The following is a 24,199-nucleotide window of genomic DNA, read 5'->3' on the forward strand; positions in this document are numbered from 1 at the left end:
TCTAACATCAAAAACAATCTAAATATTTTTTATACTCTGAGGATTGGATGTTCAACTGACCCTATATCCAAGCCTGAAAAACTGACTTTGAAGTCAGACACACACACACACATAAACCAAGCACATACTCGAAGACTCTGTCTGTCTGTCTGTCTGTCTCTCTGTCTCTCTCACACACACACACACACACACACACACACACACACACACACACACACACACACACACACACACACACACACTTTCCTTTACTGGTACTGGGGTCACCAGACAAATGCGGCCCTTTCTCTGAGCATGCGGACTCCAAAGCGCTGCCACTCTTGCTGGTGGATCCACATCTCCTGGGTTGTGTCCAGGCATGCCAGCACCGCACCGCCCTTCCAGGGTATCAGCTGTGGATCCATGTCCTGGGGGGAGGAGGTTTAGGTCAGAAACTCTTGTCAGTCTCTAAAAGCAAACACATCTATAGTGCAATTCACACAACCTATGAGGCTTTACTGGTAAACCATGCTGATGGTGACTGTTAAGGTAGGTCGAATGAAAGGACCTTCTCGAAAAAGGTACTAATACTATAGTAAAGATTTTTGAAGTTGAGAGAAAGAAAGATGAGGAGCTTGTGTAATGGTGTTTCATTATCCCAGCCTGAGGCATGTTCTGTGTTCCTTACACATCTGCAGTATGATTTGACAGGCAGCTTAAGGCCTCAAACTTAATGAGACATGATTAGAAAGGTCACGTCTTATGGCGGTAAGGGTGAAACGGGAAATAGAACAAAATTCTCGTGAAAATCCTCATGAAAATTCTCATGAATCGAAAACAATTACTAGTTTACAGCCTTCAGCTAAGTGGAGCTGTCATGCAACATTGATCAAACATCAAAAGGTAAATTGCTTCAAAAGAACACAATTCCATGGAAGTTGGTCTGTTTGCCTTCCCCTTTAAACATGAACTCCCAAGCTCAGATGGCAAGTGTGCTGACACTAGGGGTTGTGTGTGTGTGTGTGTGTGTGTGTGTGTGTGTGCATTTTAAGAACCTTGGGCCGTGTGATGACCTCCACATTCTCCACCACCCGACGGAATGACGGGGGCATCTTGTTGAGGATGCGGTGCTGCAAAAAGTCCTGGGCACCGTGGAACAGGAGGCCTCCCCCTACCACCAGGATGGAGCTGTACATCTTACGCTTGGTCTCGTCAGACGCTGAGCACACACACACACACACACACACACACACACACACACACACACACACACACACACACACACACACACACACACACACACACACACACACACACACTGCTATATAAAGGACCACATATTTCAAACAAGTCACTAAACACTAAAACTAAGAATAACTGAGTGGTTCGCTTTTAACTGGCCTTTCTCTTACCACAGCAGTCTATACAGTGTAGAATGGCTTTGTCTAGCCCCAGTGCTTTCCCCTCAAACTGCGACATGGCCGTCCTCCTGGACAGCAGCGCCGAGGGGGAGTCCTCCACCTCTGATCCGCCCATCAGGCACTCTCCCTGGGCATGGCCGAGCTCTACCTCCTGGGAATGAAGGCCTCTCTCAGACGGCTCGCCACACTGGCTGCTGGACTCGCCATCAAAGCCAAGGGGCTTGGGAAGGGATTTCCTGTCTGTGGTGGTTTTGGAAGACTGAGAGGAGAGGACAAGAGAGAAGAGGTGACGTGATGACAACACAATGAGTCATTTTAAAGTGAGGTGCGTGAAAATGGAGGAGGTTGTCAAGCTTCATTACTCAGAGTTGAATATAGGCAATTATGCCTGGTATATTCCCCACCACCTAGTAAGCCAGGTAATGGCAAACACCTATTTATTGTATTTACATGCTCCTTCCAGCACCAGAGTCAGAATCTTAATGAGTATCTCTTGCCTGGCCCAACCTTGGGGGCATCACGTTTGGAGCATGTTCCACAAGGGTTGCCTGCTCCCTTAGGGCTGACCTTTCCAGCTCTTTGTGTGGCGTAACCTGTGCCAAGATGAGCCTGCTGCAGTTCTTGAATGGCAGGTACTCCCCTTCTGCACCATGTGTAGCCCATGCTGTGCTGCATTTGCCTGGCAGCACCAGGTGGCCAAGCATATCTGCCAGCTACTACAGAGCCAGTGGGCCAGTAATACACCTGATGTCATTAGCCACCTTCTTGAAGATGTCAGGTTCATCAGTGCTGAACTCTGTCTTACAGAAGATAAGGTAGACAGTGTTGAATCAACACTAGGCCTTAGCTAGCACTTCTCCACTGACACAATAGGATTTAAATGGAACCCACTATAGTGTACTTACCATAGGTGATGTCTACAAAGTGCTCGCTAGACAAAACAACCCCCTTAGGCTTCATCTTCCCATACACCACTAGGGCTAAGATGTTAGTGAGATGTCTATGGGACAAGCATAGAGGATGGTACGATCCCCACAGTGAAGAGTTTGGGAAGAAGTTTCTTCCTACACCAGTCAGAGAAATAGGGCTGCACATATTTTGCGATCCATCTGAGCAGGCCTATGGGGCAGTGGAATACCTGAGGATGGTTGAAGGTGATGGCAGGGCACACATGGCCTTCGTAATGGCTTGCTGTAAGGTAGCCCTGAAACGCTTGCTCTCCCTGCCCAGGCTGGAGATGTGTGCCCTTACATCACTCGAAGCAAGTGTTAGTGTAAGTGAGATAGAGAGAGAGAGCCTGTCCTTACCTGGTCTTGTTTGCTCTGAGTGGAGAGCAGGTAGTGCTCATCATGAGGATCCTCCGAGTCGCCCTGTGACCGCAGCTGCAGTGAGGTCATCTTCTGGCCCACAATGCCAAACGTAGCTGGGTAGAACAGAGCCATGGGGGCCTGTGGCAGCACAGGAAACATGAAAGGTCCATTCACTGTCAGACAACATAATACATTCTGCACCGTTATGGGTTTGAGCATGACATTGGCCTGACTCTCTAGGTACCTGAAGTTTCTCATCCCCAAGCCGGAACTGGTACAGGAGGACTGGACACTCAGGAAAACGCGTGCGAAACTCATGGTCCTGAAGTCCAGAAATGTCCTACAAGGGGTAATTGAAATGTGTGATTAAAGAAATGTAATTAAATTAAATACACTGGATTTATATATATATATACATATTTATATATATATATATATATATATATATATATATATATGTGTTTTTTTCATCTGCCTTTTGTAGATTAACAAAACCGTACAAGATGACCTGTCAAGAAAGCACATTGGTGTGAGTCCTACCTGGTCCAGGTGGCAAAAGGTCTCTTTGAGCTGCTGCAGGAGCATGCAGTCCATGCGGTTGGTCAGCTGACACTCTCTGTAGGGGAAGCCCGCCCGCTGCAGCAGCCAGAAGAAGCAACGCGTCACGTCAGAGCCTCCATATGCTAGACACAGCCTGAACGGTTCCAGACACACACACACATGACACACACACACGACACACACACACACAGACACACACGTTGTGGTGACGGAAAAATACTGTTAAAGTAATGTTATGGTTCTGTGGTTTAGAACAAGCAAGCACTGCAAGAGTCACATACAGGAAACAAAACCCGATAGGAAAAAACCCCAACGTACACAGGATGTCAGACCACAGTAGATCAGACATGTAGATACAAGCAGGGGTTAAATTGGGATTTTCTATGTGGCGGGGCTCTGATCCGGAGGGGCAAATTTCACAAATCTTTCGTGGATTATGCAGTAAATAAGTTGCCAAATTAAACAAAAAACACATCACCGTTAAAGTTGTATTAGTATTGATTGATTCACATCCATATGAATGGATGACATGACAAACAAGTGGTGGGAAATGGAAAGTATTTGTTAGTAGGTTACTTTTCTCTAATCACATTTTTTTTATTTCAAAAAAATATTCACAGGGTCAATGCTAAAATACACTACTCACCCAAAAGCCAGATATCCCTAACTTTTTGTGAGTAGTGTATGTTCAAGGACCAATGCATAGCCAGGAGGAAGATTCAGATGATGAGCAACCATCCACAAGCAGTGAAGCAAGCAGTCAACAACTCCAGCATTTTTTATATGTTGCTTAATATGTACTCTGTAGATTTTGAGTGTGTTTGATGAGGTCACATTAAGAGCTGATTCATAGATACAAATACGTTTGAAATTCATCCAGCTAGGAATGAGAAATGTGATTCGGAGATCGCATAGACTACTTGCTAAATCATTTAGAATTAGCAGCATTGTTCTTTTTAACTAGCGCTTGCGAGTTGACATACCAGTAGCAGGCTATCCCTGCATGTCTAAGGTTAGTTTTTCCTGCTTAATGAAAATGCAAGCCCATATCTAATGATATTAGCCTATTGGTGATGATCGACCTCTTTCAAACTACCGTGCACCTTTCATTTTGTTTCTCTTACCTCGCCATTCACCTGTCTACTACGATATGTCTGATGATGACCGATTGACGTTGTGTTGTCTGATCGCGGAGGAGGAGCTGCTGCGCAAGTTTCGTGCGCGATATGCCTACTTCTCAAACTTGCTCCAGATGTCTAGGCCAGCCTTTCCCTACCATTATTTAGATTTGTCTTTTAAAACAACATAGATTTGCAATGGAAAAGTTGTAAATGAGTAGGACAACATTGCTCGTGAATGGACTAGGCAGACTGCCAAAATCGGCTGGAGCTGCTGCGCAGCAGATCTGCTTTGCAGAACTCCAGACCCAGCAGCTTATGTGCCGGGGCTCCGCCCCGGACAGCCCCGGCCCAATTTAACCACTGGATACAAGTGAAGGAAAACAAATCATCATGAAGAACAAGCACTCTACATAGAAATAAAAGGAAGTGACCACTGAACACACACAGACACACACCTGGAACTCCGGTGAGACACTCCATCCTCCACACAACACAGGCTGGTCTTCTGATCACCCACGTCCACCACGCAGGCACTGCTCAGGCCACTGCCATAGGTGGCAGACACCGACTCCTGGTGTACCACGATGGCTGCACGGTCAAGGACAGGCGGTTAGTATTTAAGACAGGATGGAGAGATGCATAAATGCACTTCACTTACACTACGCAGTTGGCAACCCCAACCACTAATGCATGTAAGCAGAATGGATAGAAGATTGATGCAGAAACATCCAGCACTATAACTATAAAGTACCTATGATCTCATGTCTAGATGTCAAAATCAATGCGCACATCCTTGAATTCTAGGTGAGGCAGCCACCTAGTGTTTTGAGTGTATATTACACTAACATATCGGGCCTCAAAACATAGCCCCCGGATAGTGTACTAATGTGACGTAAAAGATGCAGCTGAGTAAGTGTGTGTGAGAGAGTTTCTTACCTGAAAATCCTATGTTATTAAGCAACATGTTAACCATTTCTTTGACATGCTGTCTATTGTAGATGTCAGGAACAAGCAGGATGCATCCGTAATACTTATGTAAAGGTGAACAAAAAGGTCAAGGTTAAGGTCAGGTATTTAGCAGACACTTTTATTTAAGGCAACACTTAGCGGTGGTCGAGAATCGAGACTGGGACATTTGCTTACAGGGCGGCAATGCTAACCAATGCCACACCCCAGTATACATAAAAATATATAATATACCAATTTATGTCAAACCAAACTGTGTCAGTGCCTCTATAACATCAGCATAATGTAGTCAGATACTGGTGAGTTCCATATACATGGCAAAACATTCATTTAAAACACATGTTTACTTTGGATAACTAGAAGAGTTCCTTTCTGCTTCAATACCTTAAGGTCTTTCAGGGGCATTTCTAGAAGTTTCTGTAAAGCATGGGACCAGATGGCCTCCAGATCAGCCAAGACAGCGGTCAGTGATCCTCCAGGTCCCGCGTGGATGTTGAGCTGACCCCTACAGATTGGCCAGTGGAGGTTATAGCCGTCTGTCGTGTTCACATACAGGGCCTAAACACAGAAAGAATAATAACGTCTGTTTAATAAATGACTAGAGGAATGCAATAGTGTGTTGCATTCGTTACATCAGTAAAGGTCATAAAGTTAACTCAGAAAAGCATTTTCAAAACATATATTGGGGCCTCAGTACAATCCCAGAGTTATAGCCTCCCCACTGTACTCTCTCAACATTTTCTCAAATGATTTAACAGTAAAGTAATGTTGTGGAGCGAATTCTCTTGTAAAGAACATTTTTTAGTCTGCTGACAGTGCTACAGCTGAGAGTACATTTCAGACCTAGCAGCAATTCAGCCAATAATCTCCCTGGGATACAGCAACAACATGTCATTTTGATCCCCAAAGGTCATGCTCAGGTCTAGGTGTATGACCCTACATACTTACTCAATTTCAAAATGTATACAGTCAAAGGTCAATTTACTTTGGTGATATTACTCATGCTCTGTATCCAGCAATCTTACCTCCTCCCCCACCAAATATTCTGGTTTGTGGCTTGTGTTTGTCCACTTCACCCTGGCAGTGGGATCCAGCACGGCAGGACGAATCTGTCTGTTGTAAGCTCTTGCCTATGACATGAAATTTACAGAGAGTAGCCAGTTGCATGAAAATGTCCAATAACAAATTGAGTCTGCATAAGTCCCTCCACTGCTCCAGGGCTGACACTAGAAACCCACCTGCTCTGCAGATACTGGGGTTCGTCTAATTCCGTTTGACATTTTCTTCGACCAAATGGCTTGGTCCACCATTTTGATGCCATTTTGCCTCTGCTCTGTACTCTCTGGTTTCTTAAAATTAGATGTAGACAGAGGGAAGACATGAGAATGACAAAGAAAGAAATAGACTGATATGAAAGTGGATGTGGTTGACTACAATTATGTCCCATAAACTGTCAGTTGTTTCTCTTCACAGATATTGGTGGTGTATAGCCTACTGTTTTTGTAGGCACTTACATTTAGTCCATCCCTCAAGAGCCAAGGGTCTTCATGTCGAGAACCAGGTTGACCAGGTTGTTTGTGTCTTCGTGCAATGACGTGAGGAACAGCCACAGGCAGGTTGTCTGTAGCTCGACCGATTCTTAGGGTTTTGGATCCAGGGTGGATCACGATAATATTGGTGGTTTGAATTGGCTGGTGAGAAACATAAATGTTCCAATGCGTTCAATGACCAATGGCCAATTAAATCCATAAAACTGGAAAGCATTTCATTATAGGCTGACAGTGTTTACTTAACTATTGAGGGCACACCATTCAATGGCCCTATACCTCTTTATTGCTTACTGTTATAGAAGTTAGCCTACTGGTGTGGAAGTTGAATTCTTACACAGTAATGTTAGAGCAACGTGAATAAAAATGTTGGTCAAATAGGTGAGTTACATTATCATTTGCTGCTGCTGTTGGTATAGGCAACTGCTTCATAACGTTATCCATCTTACCTCAAGACCTGATTTAGGGTCTTACACTGAACTGAAGTGAACTTCAGAATTTAGAAATAGCCTATGCAGTTCTGTGGTCCGGGTCGGACCGACCAACGGAAATGACAATAAGCGTTTATAGCATGATATCGTCAACCATATCGCTACAGACACGAGTTAGCATGCTAACAAGTGTTTTATCTCTGCCAACTGTGCTGTTGTTGGTGATTGTAAGGATTTTGCATGAGTTTTCGGTAGTTAAATAGCTAGTTTTCAACCAAACCCCCCTACTGCTGTTTTAAAATTACCTCTTGCAAAGGCTCTGCAATAGCGGCTGGGACAATCGGTCTTTTCACACCGCGTTGTTCCTTTTCTTTCTCCTTCTCTCGATCCTTTTCTTTCTCTTTTCCATTCTCTTGCTCTCTCTCAGCTTGAGTCATTTGGTTACAAATTTCAAAACGATTATTAAATTACAGCCACGGTCACGAAGAGGTAGGTAAATGAGTACTGTCACACTTTTGACAATCCCTGCACTATGCTCTGGTGGGGATGTTACGAACAGTCAACTTCCCAAAACACTGCATGTCAGAAGTTGGCCAAGCAAACGTTTCACGGAGTTGAATTTCGCTGGACAACTAAAGAGACAAGCCACAGACGCAGAAGTATGTTTCCAGATAAACACTGCGTTTCCAAGATAATACCAGATTTTAATGAGAATTTGAAGAATACATTAAAACACTAGATATCATAAACACAGCCAAAAGTAATACAAATGTCAAAATATATTTTTAAAAAAATCTTCAAAGATGAAGAATATCATCACCTTGTTATATCAGATTTTTGTTTCCAATTTATGTAATGTATCTTATTTTATGTATTATGTTATTTGATATTGCTTTATGACCGGCTGATATGCTGAGCACTTGTCTGTATATTTGCACACTGTTCTGCAATAAAGTTTGTTGCCAAGATACATTCAAAACAGTAGTTGTATAAAATATACGAAACAGAATTACCCTTGAAGCCAAAGCACTGGCGGCCTCGGTGGCTACGGCCGAACACCACCCGTGGGATTATCCCTTACCTACCCCACTCCCACTCGTGCTATATTGCTTAATTATTAATTCCTGCAGAACAGCCAGCTGTATCCATCAGATATATCAGAAAAAGTTTGCATTTTTGTCATCTTTAAGATGGTTTGGCAATAATCAGTCAAGTCTAAATGTAAAATAAGGGATATGCAAACCTATGTGAATTAGGGCTTAACTTCTTACACTAAACTACACTGTAACAGACGACAATATTTCTAAAATAGTTTTTAATAAAACCTAATCACATTATCCATCTGGAATGTATGAATGTTTGTTACCATTGTGAAAACAACATTCTGTCTCAATAAAACATTGGAGACACATGGAGCACGTCTGGTCATCAATTAAACCATGACTTTATTTTTGATTACATATACCTACATTCTCATGATGAGGATAAAACATATTTGTATTCATAATCAAAATATAACCCTTTTGCCAAAACAGTCTTTATTGAATTCAAATCAAAAGTAGACAGCTGAAGAAAGGAAAGTTTCTGGTCGCATGAGGATGTGGACGAGGATTGAAGGCTGCAAGTTCAGCTGCTCTGGCCCCTAAGTGTAGGAATTCCCAGAGAAGCATCATGAATCCGCAAAGCAGAAACAGCCAGAGGAAGAGGAGGAGGATGACCCATATATACACACACACACACACACGTGTGTATATACACATGATGGTTTGTGTGCGTGTTTGTGGGTCTGTGTGTGTAGCTATAACTGCAGTGCTGGGTTGACTCCGTATGATGGAGTGCTTAAACTACCAGCATGAGGCATTTATGAAGCTCCACAACCTCCCCCCCCAAACGCCTGCATCAGAGTGCAGGCGTTTACCTGTCATAAAAAAAAGAGACAGGGTGAGTGAGTTCCTATGATTCAGATGTATGAATTACCTCAACTTTGTGGTTAGCATGTTTTAATTACTAGTTACTGTTTATGGTATTTCTCTGGAGGTTGCTTGCAATTGCATGAAAATAAAATTTCACAAAATGAAATTGAGCATGGTGATTAAGCGGTTCTGACATTATAGGAATGTTTCAACAGGATAATACAATAATGACTTCTTCCTCACCTTCCTCATCCTCCTCCACCCATAGGGGGAGCGCTGGGCCCCGCGCCGTGATTTATCCTCCCCATTCGCCTCCGGCCACCAGGGACACCTGGTGGGCTGCATGAACATTACATTAATGTCACACTGCCCTTTAATAGACGCTTGAACATAAACACATTAAACTTAGTGCTGTGTTGAATTGTTTGACATTGTTCATCCGTTCCTTATCGGCGCAAACTTAGATTCATGATAAGATGCTCTCAACTATGTAAATGAGTCTAAAAGAGAAGGTTTCTCACCATCTTTACAAAATTGAACTAAAATCTAATCTACATCATCTCATATTTTTACTTCCACTACTATATTCACTCACAATGTAAAGATGTTAAGGCAATACATACATGATGGTAAGAGCAAAGTTTTGCCAAGTTTCACAATATGTGTCCGTTTCCTGCGTATTCATAATTTTTTTTATCCTGGCATTTAAATCTTTCAGATCTCAGTAAGATTGAAAGTCTCACCTGACTGCATTTCGCTGCTGTTGAGCTAAAACCTCAGAACTTCTGATACTTTGCATTTTTCATTTCCACAGATTGCAGTTTTGATGGACTTACCCTCTGCCATCACTGAAGCGGGATGAACCACTTTTTGCATCCTTTGATAAATCTGGCTGAACAAGTGACTGAAAGCTAGAGAGGGGGACAGGATAAAAAAAAAATCCCAATCAACACTTGGACAAGAGTAGCGATGACAGGAGCTGAACAAGCGCCTAGAGGCAATTGTATTGTTATGGCGCTATACAAATAAAATTGAATTTAATTGAATTGAATTGAATTGAACAATGTGGTCCTCAAACATTGTTTGATGTGATGTTAAGACTATGATTTGGAAATACATAAATTACTTACAATAAACCAATAAATTCAACTGCACCCCAAAACAAGTCCTTCAGGAAGGACAGTCTCCATGGTGACTGGGTGCTGCTGTCCAGGACCTGGCCTGAGATGGAAAACATACACAACATTCAGTTTTTTGGCTAAACATCATATTTCAAGTCAAGTCAAATGTATTTATGAAGCACATTTAAAAACAACTCACGTTGACCAAAGTGCTGTATAATCAGAGTAGGCAATCACAAAAAACAAAACACTCACATAAGAATCTATACAAAGTGCAATTGTGCAAATCATCAATTCAGATCAGGAGGATCCAAACGCTAAAGAATAAAAGTGTGTTTTGAGCCTAGACTTGAAAGAGTCAATGGAGGGGGTAGATCTAAGAGAGGGGGATGCTATTCCCTCTTCCGGCTACCCGTCAGAAGCCTAGCAGCAGTTAGCTGGACCAGTTGTAGGCGGGACAGGGGCGAGGGTCTAATTCCAGAATACAAGGAATTGCAGTAGTCTAGCCGTGAGGATATGAAGGCATTAACGAGCTTCTCAACAGTGGTACAGAAGGTAGAGAAGTCGTTTAGTAATCAGAAGGTTGCTAGTTCTATTCCCAATCGAAGCATCCTTGAGTAAGACACTGAACCCCTAATTGCTCCTGATGTGCAGTGTGCCATCAGTGTAAAATGTAAAATGTGTATACATCCTTTCTAAGTCGCTTTGGATAAAAGCGTCTGCTAAATGACGAAATGTAAATGTAAAAATGAAATGTCAAGCTCTTTGGGTGACAGGAAAGACTTGATTTTGGCAATGGTGCAAGGTTGGGAGGAGCCAGCTTTAACTACTGCATTGACCTGTTTGTCATTTTAAAGGCGGAATCGAATATCACACCAAGGTTTTGACATGAGTAGACAGATTGCCTATGCTGCCGGTGGTCAATTTGGTGGAGTCAGGGGGGCCGAATAATAGAACTTCCATCTTGTTTTCATTCAATTGTAGGAAGTTTTGTGCCATCCAACACTTGATGTCCTCAAGGCAGTTTAGATTGCACCGGTCGTTAATTTTCAGGGGGAGATAAAGCTGTCTGTCATCTGCATAGCAATAGAAGAAAATGTGGTATCAACCAAATAGTTTCCATATTATTGAAACGTACCAGAGAAGTTATTAAGAATACATATGCACTCATCACTCTACTACTAGACTAGGTGGTTTTCTTGACAATACAACTACGCGACTAGAAACATATAGGGTTGTGATGTGCCACCAATAGCAACATCAATGAAATATAACCAGAAAGATGCGGCTAGACAGTTTCACTGTAATAGTATGTTTGAATTGATTAAGTAGGATCCATGAATCCATAAATGCTGTATCTTAGCCTGGACTTGACATGAAAACACTGAGGACTGTCAAGGCAGTCTGAATGGTGGCAACGCCACCTTGCATCACACTGACACTGGGTTTACGTATTCCAAATTACTGCAACTTGCCCTTCATTTGCCTAAATTATTTATTATTATCACGTAAAACATTTGTCTTTTGTTCTTGTTTATGCTATTTTGTTGTTATGTTATGTGTTTTATGTCCTATGCACCGACCACACCAAGTTAATTTCCTGTATGTGTGAATATACTTGGCCATTAAAAGAATTCTCATTCTGATTGTCAGTGTGAACTGTAAACCACAATTGAACATTTTAGTTTAAATGTTGTGATCTCCTAAAGAAAGATGCCTCTTGGTGAAGTATTAGACATGGTTATCTTAACTCAAATCCTTCCATAATATTAGCTCGCCCTAAACCCCAACGTTAGTCGTTGACTATCGTTGCTCGCAAGTATTTCTGCAAGTATCTTCTATTCTGCTGTGTTTGACATGAATACTGATTTTGTTACCAATTTTTAAAGTGGGAGTTAGCCAGAGGACAGTTGTCAACAAAGGGCGTTGCTTTGAGAAGTACCATATAGCCATTAGAACCTAGCTAGCTAGCTTGCTACCTGTGAGAGTAACGTTAGCCATATAGCTAATCCACTGAGGGATTAGCATACCGAGTTTCGTTCACGTCTCCTTAAGCAGCAGCTAGCTAATGTATTTATGAATAAATAAGTTGTAGACAATGCGGCTTTGACATTTCGGATACGTGCCATTGTAGCTAAAAAGCAGTCACCTACTCACCTCGTATCAACAACAACTGTAGCTACGGTAGTTAGCTGAGGGGTAACGCTAACTGAACAGCAGCTGATAGCTCGTTAGCTACCTCACAGTGAAATATCGTTGACTAGTTAGCTATAGGCTAGGTGCACGAAATACTCAGTGTGGGCTGTTTGTTTCCTGTTTAGCCAGGTGTATTTGAACCTGCCGCTATTCTGAATGTAATTAGTGTCTACACGTCCTTCTTTATCGTAACGCTGATTCACTAGGTGCAACACCCAACCAGGTCCGTGTAGACGCTAATTACATTCAGAATAGCGGCAGGTTCAAATACACCTGGCTAAACAGGAAACAAACAGCCCACACCGAGTGTTTCGTGCACCTAGCCTATTTAATGATGATCTGATATGCCAACTTTACAAGTCAAGTTTGTCGAAAACGCATGATTTAAGAACTAATATGAAAAAGTTAAATGCTAGATGACTGTTAGCCACACTCAATATGTAAACACAGCCAGTACTCCCATGCCACTCACCATTAGACACGTAAACCATCTTCTTCGCGTTTTCCTGTTGTGTGTATGCAATGCGGATATTTACTTCATGACTCCTGTATCCTACGTCATTACGTCAAGCTACCAGGACGTGAAAACTGTGAGGGATGTTCACGCGAACAGGCCCTGAAATATGCGGAGGTGTTAAAGGCACCCAGTGCAACTTTATGTAAACATTCAATGAAAAATAAACATTCAATTTCTAGTCTTTTTTACACGTAGTAAGTTTCAATAACTCCATACCATTACATATCGTCATTCAAGGAGCAAAGATGAGACGTTATTGTTTGGTGAGAACTGATAGAAAATCGTAAACAACAACAATCGCCGGTGGGGAGAGGCCATTTTTCAATTGACTGGAAGCCTGCTGTATTTTGTGATGGCCCAGCCGGTGAGCAGTGCCCCACATGGCTGAGTACAGCCAAACGAAGCCAATTAAGAGGCATGGTGTTGGATGGGCGGTACTACTCCAGAGGATTCTCGTAAGGAACTCCTCCCCCCCCCCCCCCCAGGTGTCTCTGGTTGTCCCTCACAGGTGCACTGAATCAATTAGGCAATCAGGAGCAGAGGAGCCTCAAGCAGAGGAGCTGGACGAGAGACTGTCTTGAGCTACTGAGGAATGAGAACCAGACGCCTTCCAAGACAGTCTCAGGGTAAGAGGCCTGTGGCCTGCCTTTCATTTGAATCAAGAGGACTAATCGTGTCTATTTCTCCCTTGCCTCAGGAAGAGCCTGACGCCAACGGCCAGCCCGGTGGAGATTTTTGAGTTACCTTTTTGCGCCCCCTCCCTTTCCCCTCCAGTTTGTAAAATAAACTCCTTAGTTCTGTTCACCGCAACACCTGTGTCTGACTGCTCTTTTCCAGTTTTGTATACCCACTGTTTGCCCTTGCAAGGCCAGGCTCCCACAATTTATTGTAGGTTACAAAAAATAAAGAAAATGGCGGCGATTGTTGTTATCGATTTTCTATCAGTTCTCACCACACGACGACGTCTCATCTTTGCTCCTTGAATGTCGATATGTAATGGTATGGAGTTATTGAAACTTACTACGTTTAAAAAAGACTAGAAATTGAATGTTTATTTTTAAGCCTCGAAAGTTGCACTGGGTGCCAAAGAACATTATTCAGGTTACCGTAATTAGGTTACCTCTAATTGACTTTAACTCGGGGTGTTAGCTTTAGTCAACCTCTTACTGCCTGATCGAATGCAGGAAATAATTAAAGTAACACTATGTAACAATTCTACCTTAAAGTAACAGCTTGAAAAAAATGGTGCCGCTACAATTACTTTTAATATGGAGAATGGCCTCTCCGCCATTGCCATCAGGGTCTGTAGGGAAATTACTGCGGAAGGTCTGTAGGATTTCTGGAGCCACCCAGTCTTTTGTGTCTGAGCATGTGCAGCAAGGATCGGGTAGCGATTTCGACTCAGAGCTAGCCGTCAGTGGTGTCAAAAGTAAACACATTCGTTACTTAAGTAAAAGTATTGATACTGGAGTTTAAAAATACTCTGGTAAAAGTTGAAGTATTCACGTAACCTCTTTACTCAAGTAAAAGTAAAAAAGTACAGGCTCTAAAATGTACTTAAAGTATAAAAGTAAAAAGTAAAAAAGAAAAAAAAAACATTTAAAGATAAACTAGTTGGACTTAATATAATTGACACGACTGTAAGAAAAAATAAGCTTAATTTAATAGCTGATGAGTGCTACATGGAGCCCAAGACATGGTAAAAAATGTTATACAAAAATATAATAATGCTGTCAAAGACAACAAACTAGAAGAGCATGTTTTTCTCAAACTTTATTGGAATTCAAGTAGACCTCCACCCCATTTGCACATTCGTCTCTCATCAAGGGCCTTTGCAATAGGTTCATAGTCTTCGCATATTCTGCCAGAAATTCAAGCTTGACAGGAGTCAAATAAAAACACTTTCAAATCAATAACAAACCAATTATGTAATGCTAATCATCTGTAATGAGGGTTAGTAAATATACTGTATAGTGTTTTAAAGCTTTTCAATTCAAAGTGAAAGAATATAGATATAGTTCAGCTTTAAAAATTAAAAGGGGCAGGTACATACATGGGTATTTTTAGTGCACTGTAAACAGCTGTAATGGCCTTGTTGTACTTGTTCCCTTATTTTGTTTTGCTTTGATTTTTAGAAAGTTACCGAGTTACACTGTATAATGTAAAAACCCCATTATTGTAACTGAAAAATATGTCTGAGGATTTGCACGGTGTCTGAGCCACCTATCTAATGTTAGCATACTACTAGCTGTTAGCAATTCCTACGTGGTTCTTGGGTTCGAAAAGTTTGCACCGCATTCTCCATGATCCTTTTTGCTCCCAACTATTTCGAACAATTCTTTGAGGTAGGGCCAGGGATGTAGACGGTTTTGCTGTTCTCCATCGCCACTACTGTCTAGCGTCTTCAGACACTTCAGACATCTCGCCAGAGTTGCCATCTCTCTCTGACACTGCCATTGACGCGCGTTGTATCATTTATTCGCCTCCGTTCTCTTGTTTTGCGTCATGCGTAAAGACGATTGATAGCCCTAACCAATGAGTGTTATGGGTTTCTATGCTTCATCCAATTACGCTCGAAATCAGTATCTGGATGGCGCCATTGAACTGTATTGGATGGCGCACATTTGAAACTTTTAAAAACAAAACCGGAACCAAGAGTAACGAGCCTCATTTAAAAATGTAAGGAGTAGAAAGTACAGATAATTGTGTTAAAATGTAAGGAGTAGAAGTAAAAAGTTGCCAGAAAAATAAATACTCGAGTAAAGTAAAAATACCTAAACATTCTACTTAAGTACAGTAACGAAGTATTTGTACTTCGTTACTTGACACCTCTGCTAGCCGTCTATATGCTGGATTAGAAAGTAGTTTATTTGCTGTCCTGCTTTATCTTGCACTTGCTTGATGTTTGACTGTGTTAGCACAGTTGTTGACTCGCAAGTTTGTCATAAACGAGGAAAGCTAATTTCAACAGGTTTCGCCGCTAGGGGGAGCTCCAAGCCAAAAACTCCTTAGTGCTGCTTTAAGCTGGCAAAAAGGACGTTTCCCTCATAGTTCCATTTAAAAGTGTCAATTTGATCTGATTGTCAGACGCCAATGAAATGCAGAATGTTTCCTTCCAGTTAGTTTCCAGTGTTTTTTCAAGGTAAAGATGGGAATGCCCTACGTGCCCATGTCCGAGTTCAGATTTGCCACCAGAGCATTCACAATTATTTAATTGGTGAACGTGAACTGAACGTACTGTATTACTGCCTGATGAACGATACTGTGAACGCAGTCATTCTGGTGTCTGTGAACGGCACGTTCACTCTTTTTAATTTCGTTCAGTAAGGTGCCATATTTCTAGAGACTTCCAGGCGAAAAACACCCCATTTACAGTCCTGTATCCAGTGTTGTACAGTATGCGTGTGCTTTCTTCTACTGTCTATGCCTGGCAAGTGTGAGAGCGCCAAAGTTGCGTAGAGGCGGAAAGCGGTATTGCAGACAGATAGAGATTTTTAAAAAATTGCTGAGCTGCTTTTGCGTAGACTCGTCGATTCCGACTAAACACATTACTGCTGTTGCATGTCCTTATAAAGAGCTGGCGGGGCGTGTATGTATGCAAATCCAGGTGCACATGAATGCGTGTTCAACTTAAGAAAGCTCTTCCGGGGGAGCCAGCTCAGAAGACTTCTGCTGCTTATGAACACATTTTCAAGCGTGCAAGAATGCAGCGGAGGTCTTTTCCTTACGTTGTTTTTCCGAAGTCTGTAAGAAACATTTCAGAACAACTTCAGAAACTTATCGAGAATGAGGCCCATTGTTACATGATATTACTGCAGCCAATTTATGATGCCCGACCTGTACCAGAGTCCGCAATCCAAGGCACGAGAATTGTGATTTATCTCACTTTTATTCCAGTTAATTAAAAACATGGTTTAATAATCAATATATTATTGAAATAAAGTTGATAACATAATGTGCTTTAGTGTCTACACGGAACAATTCTAGACACTTCAGATACAATATGCATAGAGATACACACACAAAAATGAATCATGTATAATCCTTAATACACTGTAGTTACTATATTTAGTTGTATTTTGAGTTGATGTCACTAGTGTGTGATGCATGTTCCATGGGTATTAGTCTGTGTACATTTTAATGGCAAAGGTTGATTTTGATTGTGAATAATGAGTGTTTTTTATCAACGAGTCTGTTATACAGGTTAATATATGATTTTTGTTTTATGGAAATTGCCTCACATTACTCAATTTAGGGCATGGTTTATAAGGTTTGGAATGTGTGTTTGGATGCAAAGGCTGGAAAATTAGATGGGTGGTTGATCTCTTTGTTGGATCATATCCACATTTTAAAAGCATAAGAAATGACACAGGAGACACAGGAAAAACAGGAAACTGCATTCAAAGTTCTTAGCGAAGAAGTCAGTAGGCAAACAGTGCAGCTTGACTAAAGCTTTGGAGTTACTCACAAGCTTCTGAGGGGGAAAGAACATTCATTTTCATGAGTTTGGATAGAGGATGGGAGGTGGGATGTGGGGAGGAGTGGTGGGGAAAATCCAGAGATTCCCTCTTCCTTTCATCTGTACTTTGCATATAATTTAATTGGCTGAGAGCGCAGCCCAGTCCGATCGGCTCTGTGCTAAGCCGCTGAAACCCCTGGGTCGGCTCTGTGACAGAGAGATTTTATTCCTCTATTGTTCCCATGCCTCGAGGAGGGGTTTCTCTGGGTGGATTGGGCTCAAAGGCCTTGTACACCCTCACATTTAAACAGTTCTCTTCCCGACTCTTTTTCAACTTTTGACTTTTGCCCCCTTTTTGTCTCTGACAACAACTCCCTCCATCAAGCATGTGGCATTTTTTTTTATTGCATATGGTCCTATCGAACAGATACTGTGGCTGTTTACATAGTGGCAGCAATCTGTTCTTCTGTGTAAAGCTTCTTTGCACACAGAGAAGTGTCTGCGAGAGGCTGTTTATCTGGCATTTCAAATTACTTGCACAGTAATTGCTGCTGTGCACTGTCACAACAATTTTAGATATCACACAAACAATATAAATGATGGGATTATTCTTCAGAACAATCGAGCAATTATTACAATAAATAAAAATGGAGAAGAAATGCAATGGAATTAACTATGTGACTTTATCCCTGGTAAAGATCTTTGGATATTAGCCTATAAGACTCAGCACTTAATCAGAGTTCATTAGAAAATGACAAATTAATCTAAACATGTCCTTTTTAAAAACAGATATAGTAATCAGTAATCTTATCTTAAAACAATCTTGTTCTGCATACTTTTTTCCCAATGCAAATGCATGTGGACTGCATTTCAAGAAGGCAAGACCTGGTTGCTCTTGCTCACTGTAGACACTGCAGTCTGTGCCTCTGATCCCTCTGGCTCTGAGGCCCATGGGTTTCTTCCACAGAGCAAGAAAGGCACAGCACAGTCTCTGAACTACAAAGATGGGAGAATACATTACAGATCACAATAAATGAAACCCCATGACAGAGCAGGGTTATTAAAGAGTAGACATAAATGCTTGAAACAAACCAAAACATTACTGTTTATTTAAATAGCATTATAGTAAGCCTCTATCCCTTGGTCTATCTTACCTGTCTGTTCATGAAAATGTATATGATGGGGTTGAAGACGGTACTGCTCTTGGCCAGGTGCATGGGCACAGTGGCAATCACTGGGTCAATGTACAAGTTTGGGTCAAGGATAACAGAGAGGGCGAAGGACGCATAGGGTAGCCAGGTGATCAGGAAAGCCATCACCATGAGGAGCACCATACGAGCCACTTGCATCTCTGCCCTTGCAGTGCTTCCTCCCTCTGACATCTGGAGTTTAGCCACCTATATAAATAAAAGGGCATTATTTATGGTCATCACACACAGTTATCATGCACTTCCATTGAAAATGTTTTGATATGTGCTTGTAGTGATTTGGCGTAGGTGATACATTTAAATAGAAACCGATGCAATAATGTTCTCGGCACAACTTGAATGATTGTATGCAATGGCTATGGATGCTGTTGAAATAATGAAGTGTCTCAGCTGATGGTACTGAAATCAGAATTCAGTCTGCGACTTTACCTGTCGGAGTGTCCACAGAAGCCGTGTGTAAGATACCAGAATGATGGAGAACGGTATGGCGAAACACAGGAGGAAGTAACACACAATGTAAGACATGTTCCCCGCATTTCTGCTGTACCAGTCTGGGGCACAGGAGGTCAGAACCCCTTCTAGCTGATAGCTGCCCCACCCAAAGAGTGGTGGGGTGTTCCAAACAAAGGACCACATCCAGGAGAAGACCACACCGGCCACTGCGTGTCTGGTCTGGAACATGACTGTCCCTAGCGGTCGGCACACCACCATGTAGCGGTCCACAGCAATGACTGCGACCGAACACAGGCCAGCGATACCTTTGAGGGAATAAGACACACGTTTAGGCTCATAGCAGTGAATACTTTTTGTGCTGTGGTGGTTGAGTGTTTCTGGTTTAAACACTAGATAATCTATATTCATTAATTTCATTAGCATGGAAACTATGATTATTTTTAAGTTTTTAGTGGATTCAGTGAAACACTGGTCTCAATTTTCAAAACAAGTATAAAAAGAGTGACTGAGTTAGAGAGACTACAACACATACTTATTGTTGATGAGCTTAGTAAAACTACTAGAGTAAAATTCATTTTGGGAAGGACTATTATGTGGCATCGGGCTATTCTTATTAACCCAAGATGAGGAGAATTAAAGAATATGTCAAAAACTCATCACCCTCAGACAGATAAAATATTCAAATATTGTTATGTAATAGTATCTGATACCAAGGAGGTTTGTTGTACTACTGGACACTATAGCAGCTCAAAATTGGCACTCAACATTACCATCCACACAGCATAGAGTGAGAGGTATAAAGCAATGGAAAAGGTTAAGGAAATCATCAGCTACTCACAACTCAAGTGACTCACCAAAGAAAGATACTGCGAATCCCTCTAGCACACATCCAACTCTACCCAGGCTGAAGTATCCCATGGCATTGGTGACCGTAGTGGGTAGTCCTCCAAAGAGGGCACACCCCAGGTCTGCCACCGCCAGGTTCACCAGGGCATAGTTCAGAGGCTGACGCAGCCGATTGTGACGAAGTGTCACCACAATCACGGTGATGTTAAAGAGTATGCCTGTGATGGAGAAGACACCTATGATCGCAGCCAGTGTGGTATAACCCGACCGTGACAGGATGTGGTCGTTCACTGATGTCTGAGGCAAAATGTCCGGCTGGACGCTGGTGGTGAGGTTGTTCTGTTCCATTTTTGGTAGCAGAGGCTCATAAAGACATAGGCTCTGATATCAACAGATCCCAAAGTCTCTCACCAGGAAGATGGGCAACCTCAGCACTCAGTCCTCTAGCAATGGCCCTCCCTATGAGGAGGAGTGCGAGCGATTTTACCTCTTCTTTTATGGTGGCTCGGCTAAGGGTGGCCCACTTGATTATGTGACATAAGTCATTTGTGAAAACCCTTTAGATCCGGATTATAGTGAAAATAATTCTTCCAGTTAATTTTCCTAAGAGATCTCTGATGGCACTCTTCTTGATTGCAAAATTAGGCTCTTACAGCGAGGGTCTTTGCTTTTCTATGTGCCAGATGAACTAAAGTAGCCTACTTCGCACTATACTGTGCTGTCTAATTTCTACTCCACAAGCCTTTTTTTCTGTGACAAATGAAGGTGTCAGAAACCTTTGTGGGGTAGAATATGTTTTCCTCAAATCAGACTGGTACAAATTCACTCTCAGGTCTTAAAGGCAGAATTCCATTATTTTAAATCTTTAACCTTTTGTTAAGTCACTATTGCATCCTTGACCTTACAGGGAAGTGGACAGTAAGGAGATTGTAGGATCAATGACTTAATCAAAGTGCAAACCTCAGTGGTGATTAATTGGCATTAGGAGATTTGGCTTCTATCTCCCGAAAAGATGCAGAGATTGTGTTTTCCTAGCAATCACATCAACACGTTATATTAGAACTTTTCCACAGAATGTGTTCCTATTTTGTTTTTAAGGACCATTAACAGTTTACAAATAGATGAAGTTGTACAACCATAGGATGAAATAGAGCAGCGTACTGTATGTAGGCCAGACGTGATGGTGATCGCAACATATTTTAAGTCATTGAAAAACCAACTGGTAAGAATACAAAGTAATTCCTAAAGTCTAATGCTGGGCTTCATGATAAGGATTACAGGATCACCTCAATATCAATCAGAAATAACTTGATCCTGGGCAGATGCCAAAGGTTATTCTGGGAAGTGTGTGTGTGTCTCTGTGGGTACAAATGTGTGTCTGTTTCTGTGAAAACAGATAGTGGAGTGGAGGTTGAAGAGAAGAGTTGGGTTGGGCCTAAAGGGTATGTGATTCTGAGTAACACTGAAGGCTGTTTCACAGCTCCTAGTTGATTGCCCAATAAACTCCTTGCCATTCCAGCAGCTTCTCAAGAATGAAATCAGTCATGTTTTAGGACTGCCAGATTTCAATCTTCAATATTTCCTGAAGTGATCAAAAAAAACTGCGATCTAGTAAAAAATGTAATAGTCTTATCAGTTACTCATTCAATTGGCTTGATCAGTGAAACATTGGATCCATTCTGACCTGTCTTAACTCTTTCCCAGCTCATCACAAGTAACAGTTCTCATTTTACAGAATGACATAGCATCACTATCAGGAATGTGAGAGTTCATGTATTTTATTTTGAAATGTGTGTGTTCATTTTACATCTTATTGTTTTGGCAAAATAATTTGTTACCTCTGTGAGGTAGGCTGCAATGATGGTGTCTGGTGTAAATATGTACAAACACAATCCATAAACCTTTGAGCAAGCTCTCTAAAATATAAATCATGTATTTGAAGACACACACACACACACACACACACACACTCACACACACACACACACACACACACACACACACACACACACACATATATATAATTCCGCACGTACATTATGTAGTCAGATACCGTTTCTATATTTGGATCTGGGTTTGCATTTAGAATTCACCAGCCTGTTATCAAAACTGCGGATATTTGTGAGTTTGAAAACCAAAAATCTTCCATATAAGTAGGCTAAATGGACGAACAAGACAGTTTAAAATGTGATGGGTAATTTCCAGGTCAACAGAAGGAAAAACGGAAAACGGAGGGGAAAAGAACACATTTTGGCTGATGCTTGGTAACGAGTGGTAACGTGCTCTCACACTGAATGTTAATTGTCTACCCCCGCTGCTCAGAGGCTTGCGCTAAACGTGGCGACCTTCACATAATTCCTTTCTGACAAGAAATTGTAATACGCCCTCTCTGAACACACACTGCGTGAATGGCCTCTGATTGTGTTTAGGTCAGCGGAGCGAGGTATCAATTGTTGCAGGGCTCCTGGCCAGAAGCATTGCTAAAGCAAAAGCCTCCCATATACAGCCGCGGAAAAAATTAAGAGACCACTTCAAAATGATCAGTTTCTCTGGTTTTACTATTTATTGGTATGTGTTAAAGTAAAATGTGCATTTTTGTTTTATTCTATAACCTACTGGCAACATTCCTACCAAATTTCAAATAAAAATATTGTCATTTAGATCATTTATTTGCAGAAAAATGACAATTGGTCAAAATAGCAAAAAAGATGCAGTGTCGTCAGATCTCGAATAATGCAAAGAAAACAAGCTCATATTCATACTACACAATACTAATGCTTTAACTTAGGAAGAGTTCAGAAATCAGTATTTGGTGGAATAACCTTGATTTAAAATCACAACTTTCATGTGTCTTGGCATGCTCTCCACCAGTCTTTCACATTGCCGTTGGGTGACTTTATGCTACTCCTGGCACAAGAATTCAAGCAGCTCGGCTTCTTTTCATGGCTTGTGACCATCCATCTTCCTCTTGATCACATTTCAGAGGTTTTTTTATGGGATTCAGGTCTCGAAATTGGGCTGGCCATGACAGGAGGGTCTTCTAGTTCGTCATCTCTGATGAGTCCAATTTCACAGTAGGTGCAAGACTCTGTGGCTTGTAGGCCTCTCCAGGTCTCCGTCTAACCATCAGATGACCATGTGTTGGGCAAAGCTGAAAATTGGACTCATCAGAGAAGATGAACTAGAAGACCCTCCAGTCCGCTTTGGTTCAATCCTTATGGTCTTTTACAAACCTCAGCCAGGCAAAGTACAACGTTGTCCCGGAAGAAAAACTTGCTTCCTTTTGCTCTGACAATGTTCCCCAACTCTGAGAAGTATTTTTTCCAGCAGGGCAATGCTCCATGCCACACAGCCAGGCCAGTAAATGTGTGGATGCAGTACCACCAGATCAGGACCCTGTCATGGCCAGCCCAATTTCGAGACCTGAATCCCATAAAAAACCTCTGAAATGTGATCAAGAGGAAGATGGATGGTCACAAGCCACGAAAAGAAGCAGAGCTGCTTGAATTCTTGCGCCAGGAGTAGCATAAAGTCACCCAACGGCAATGTGAAAGACTGGTGGAGAGCATGCCAAGACACATGAAAGTTGTGATTTTAAATCAAGGTTATTCCACCAAATATTGATTTCTGAACTCTTCCTAAGTTAAAGCATTAGTATTGTTTAGTTTAAAAATGAATATGAGCTTGTTTTCTTTGCATTATTCGAGATCTGAAGACACTGCATATTTTTTGCTATTTTGACCAATTGTCATTTTTCTAAAAATAAATGATCTAAATGACAATATTTTTATTTGAAATTTGGTAGGAATGTTGCCAGTAGGTTATAGAATAAAACAAAAATGTACATTTTACTTTAACACATACCAATAAATAGTAAAACCAGAGAAACTGATCATTTTGAAGTGGTCTCTTAATTTTTTCCGCGGCTGTATGTGGTTTAACCGTCATTAGTGTGAGAGGCCTATGGAGAGTTTATGGGTCATCCTTCAAAAGAGATCTATCAGAAATCCATCTTCCCTTGCTAAAATCATGTTGTCAGGGTTCAAGATGTTTACCCTGCATATCTCCACTGAAAAAGTCACCTAGACAACGTGTGAAATAAATCCTCCTCTCGGCCTTTTTCTTATCTTATTTCATTTTCCTCTCCATG

At 41.6% G+C, this 24,199-nt stretch overlaps 3 protein-coding genes across 3 annotated transcripts; all 3 read right to left on the reverse strand.

Moving 5' to 3' along the window:
• Positions 1 to 60: 60 nt before the first annotated feature.
• On the reverse strand, positions 61 to 7,851 carry actr8 (actin related protein 8). Its single transcript, XM_080853565.1, has 13 exons — positions 7,642 to 7,851; positions 6,873 to 7,049; positions 6,597 to 6,707; positions 6,384 to 6,488; positions 5,743 to 5,916; positions 5,329 to 5,422; positions 4,848 to 4,980; positions 3,251 to 3,404; positions 2,955 to 3,050; positions 2,708 to 2,848; positions 1,392 to 1,659; positions 1,035 to 1,198; positions 61 to 407 (listed from the first exon to the last, which is right to left on the reverse strand). The coding sequence occupies exons 1-13, from the start codon at positions 7,771 to 7,773 to the stop codon at positions 264 to 266; spliced, it is 1,893 nt and encodes a 630-aa protein (XP_080709691.1). The 5' UTR covers positions 7,774 to 7,851; the 3' UTR covers positions 61 to 263.
• A 900-nt stretch (positions 7,852 to 8,751) lies between these two features.
• selenok (selenoprotein K) lies at positions 8,752 to 13,157 on the reverse strand. Its single transcript, XM_080854180.1, has 5 exons — positions 13,039 to 13,157; positions 10,380 to 10,470; positions 10,086 to 10,160; positions 9,493 to 9,588; positions 8,752 to 9,254 (listed from the first exon to the last, which is right to left on the reverse strand). The coding sequence occupies exons 1-4, from the start codon at positions 13,055 to 13,057 to the stop codon at positions 9,498 to 9,500; spliced, it is 276 nt and encodes a 91-aa protein (XP_080710306.1). The 5' UTR covers positions 13,058 to 13,157; the 3' UTR covers positions 8,752 to 9,254; positions 9,493 to 9,497.
• A 5,255-nt stretch (positions 13,158 to 18,412) lies between these two features.
• On the reverse strand, positions 18,413 to 20,397 carry parapinopsina (parapinopsin a; the record flags this gene model as incomplete). Its single annotated transcript, XM_080853818.1, has 4 exons — positions 18,413 to 18,538; positions 18,697 to 18,939; positions 19,180 to 19,508; positions 20,058 to 20,397. The coding sequence occupies 4 exons, from the start codon at positions 20,395 to 20,397 to the stop codon at positions 18,413 to 18,415; spliced, it is 1,038 nt and encodes a 345-aa protein (XP_080709944.1).
• Between the last annotated feature and the right edge of the window lie 3,802 nt (positions 20,398 to 24,199).

The sequence above is a fragment of the Sprattus sprattus genome (assembly GCF_963457725.1).
Source record: "Sprattus sprattus genome assembly, chromosome: 16".
NCBI classification, from domain to species: Eukaryota; Metazoa; Chordata; class Actinopteri; order Clupeiformes; family Clupeidae; genus Sprattus; species Sprattus sprattus.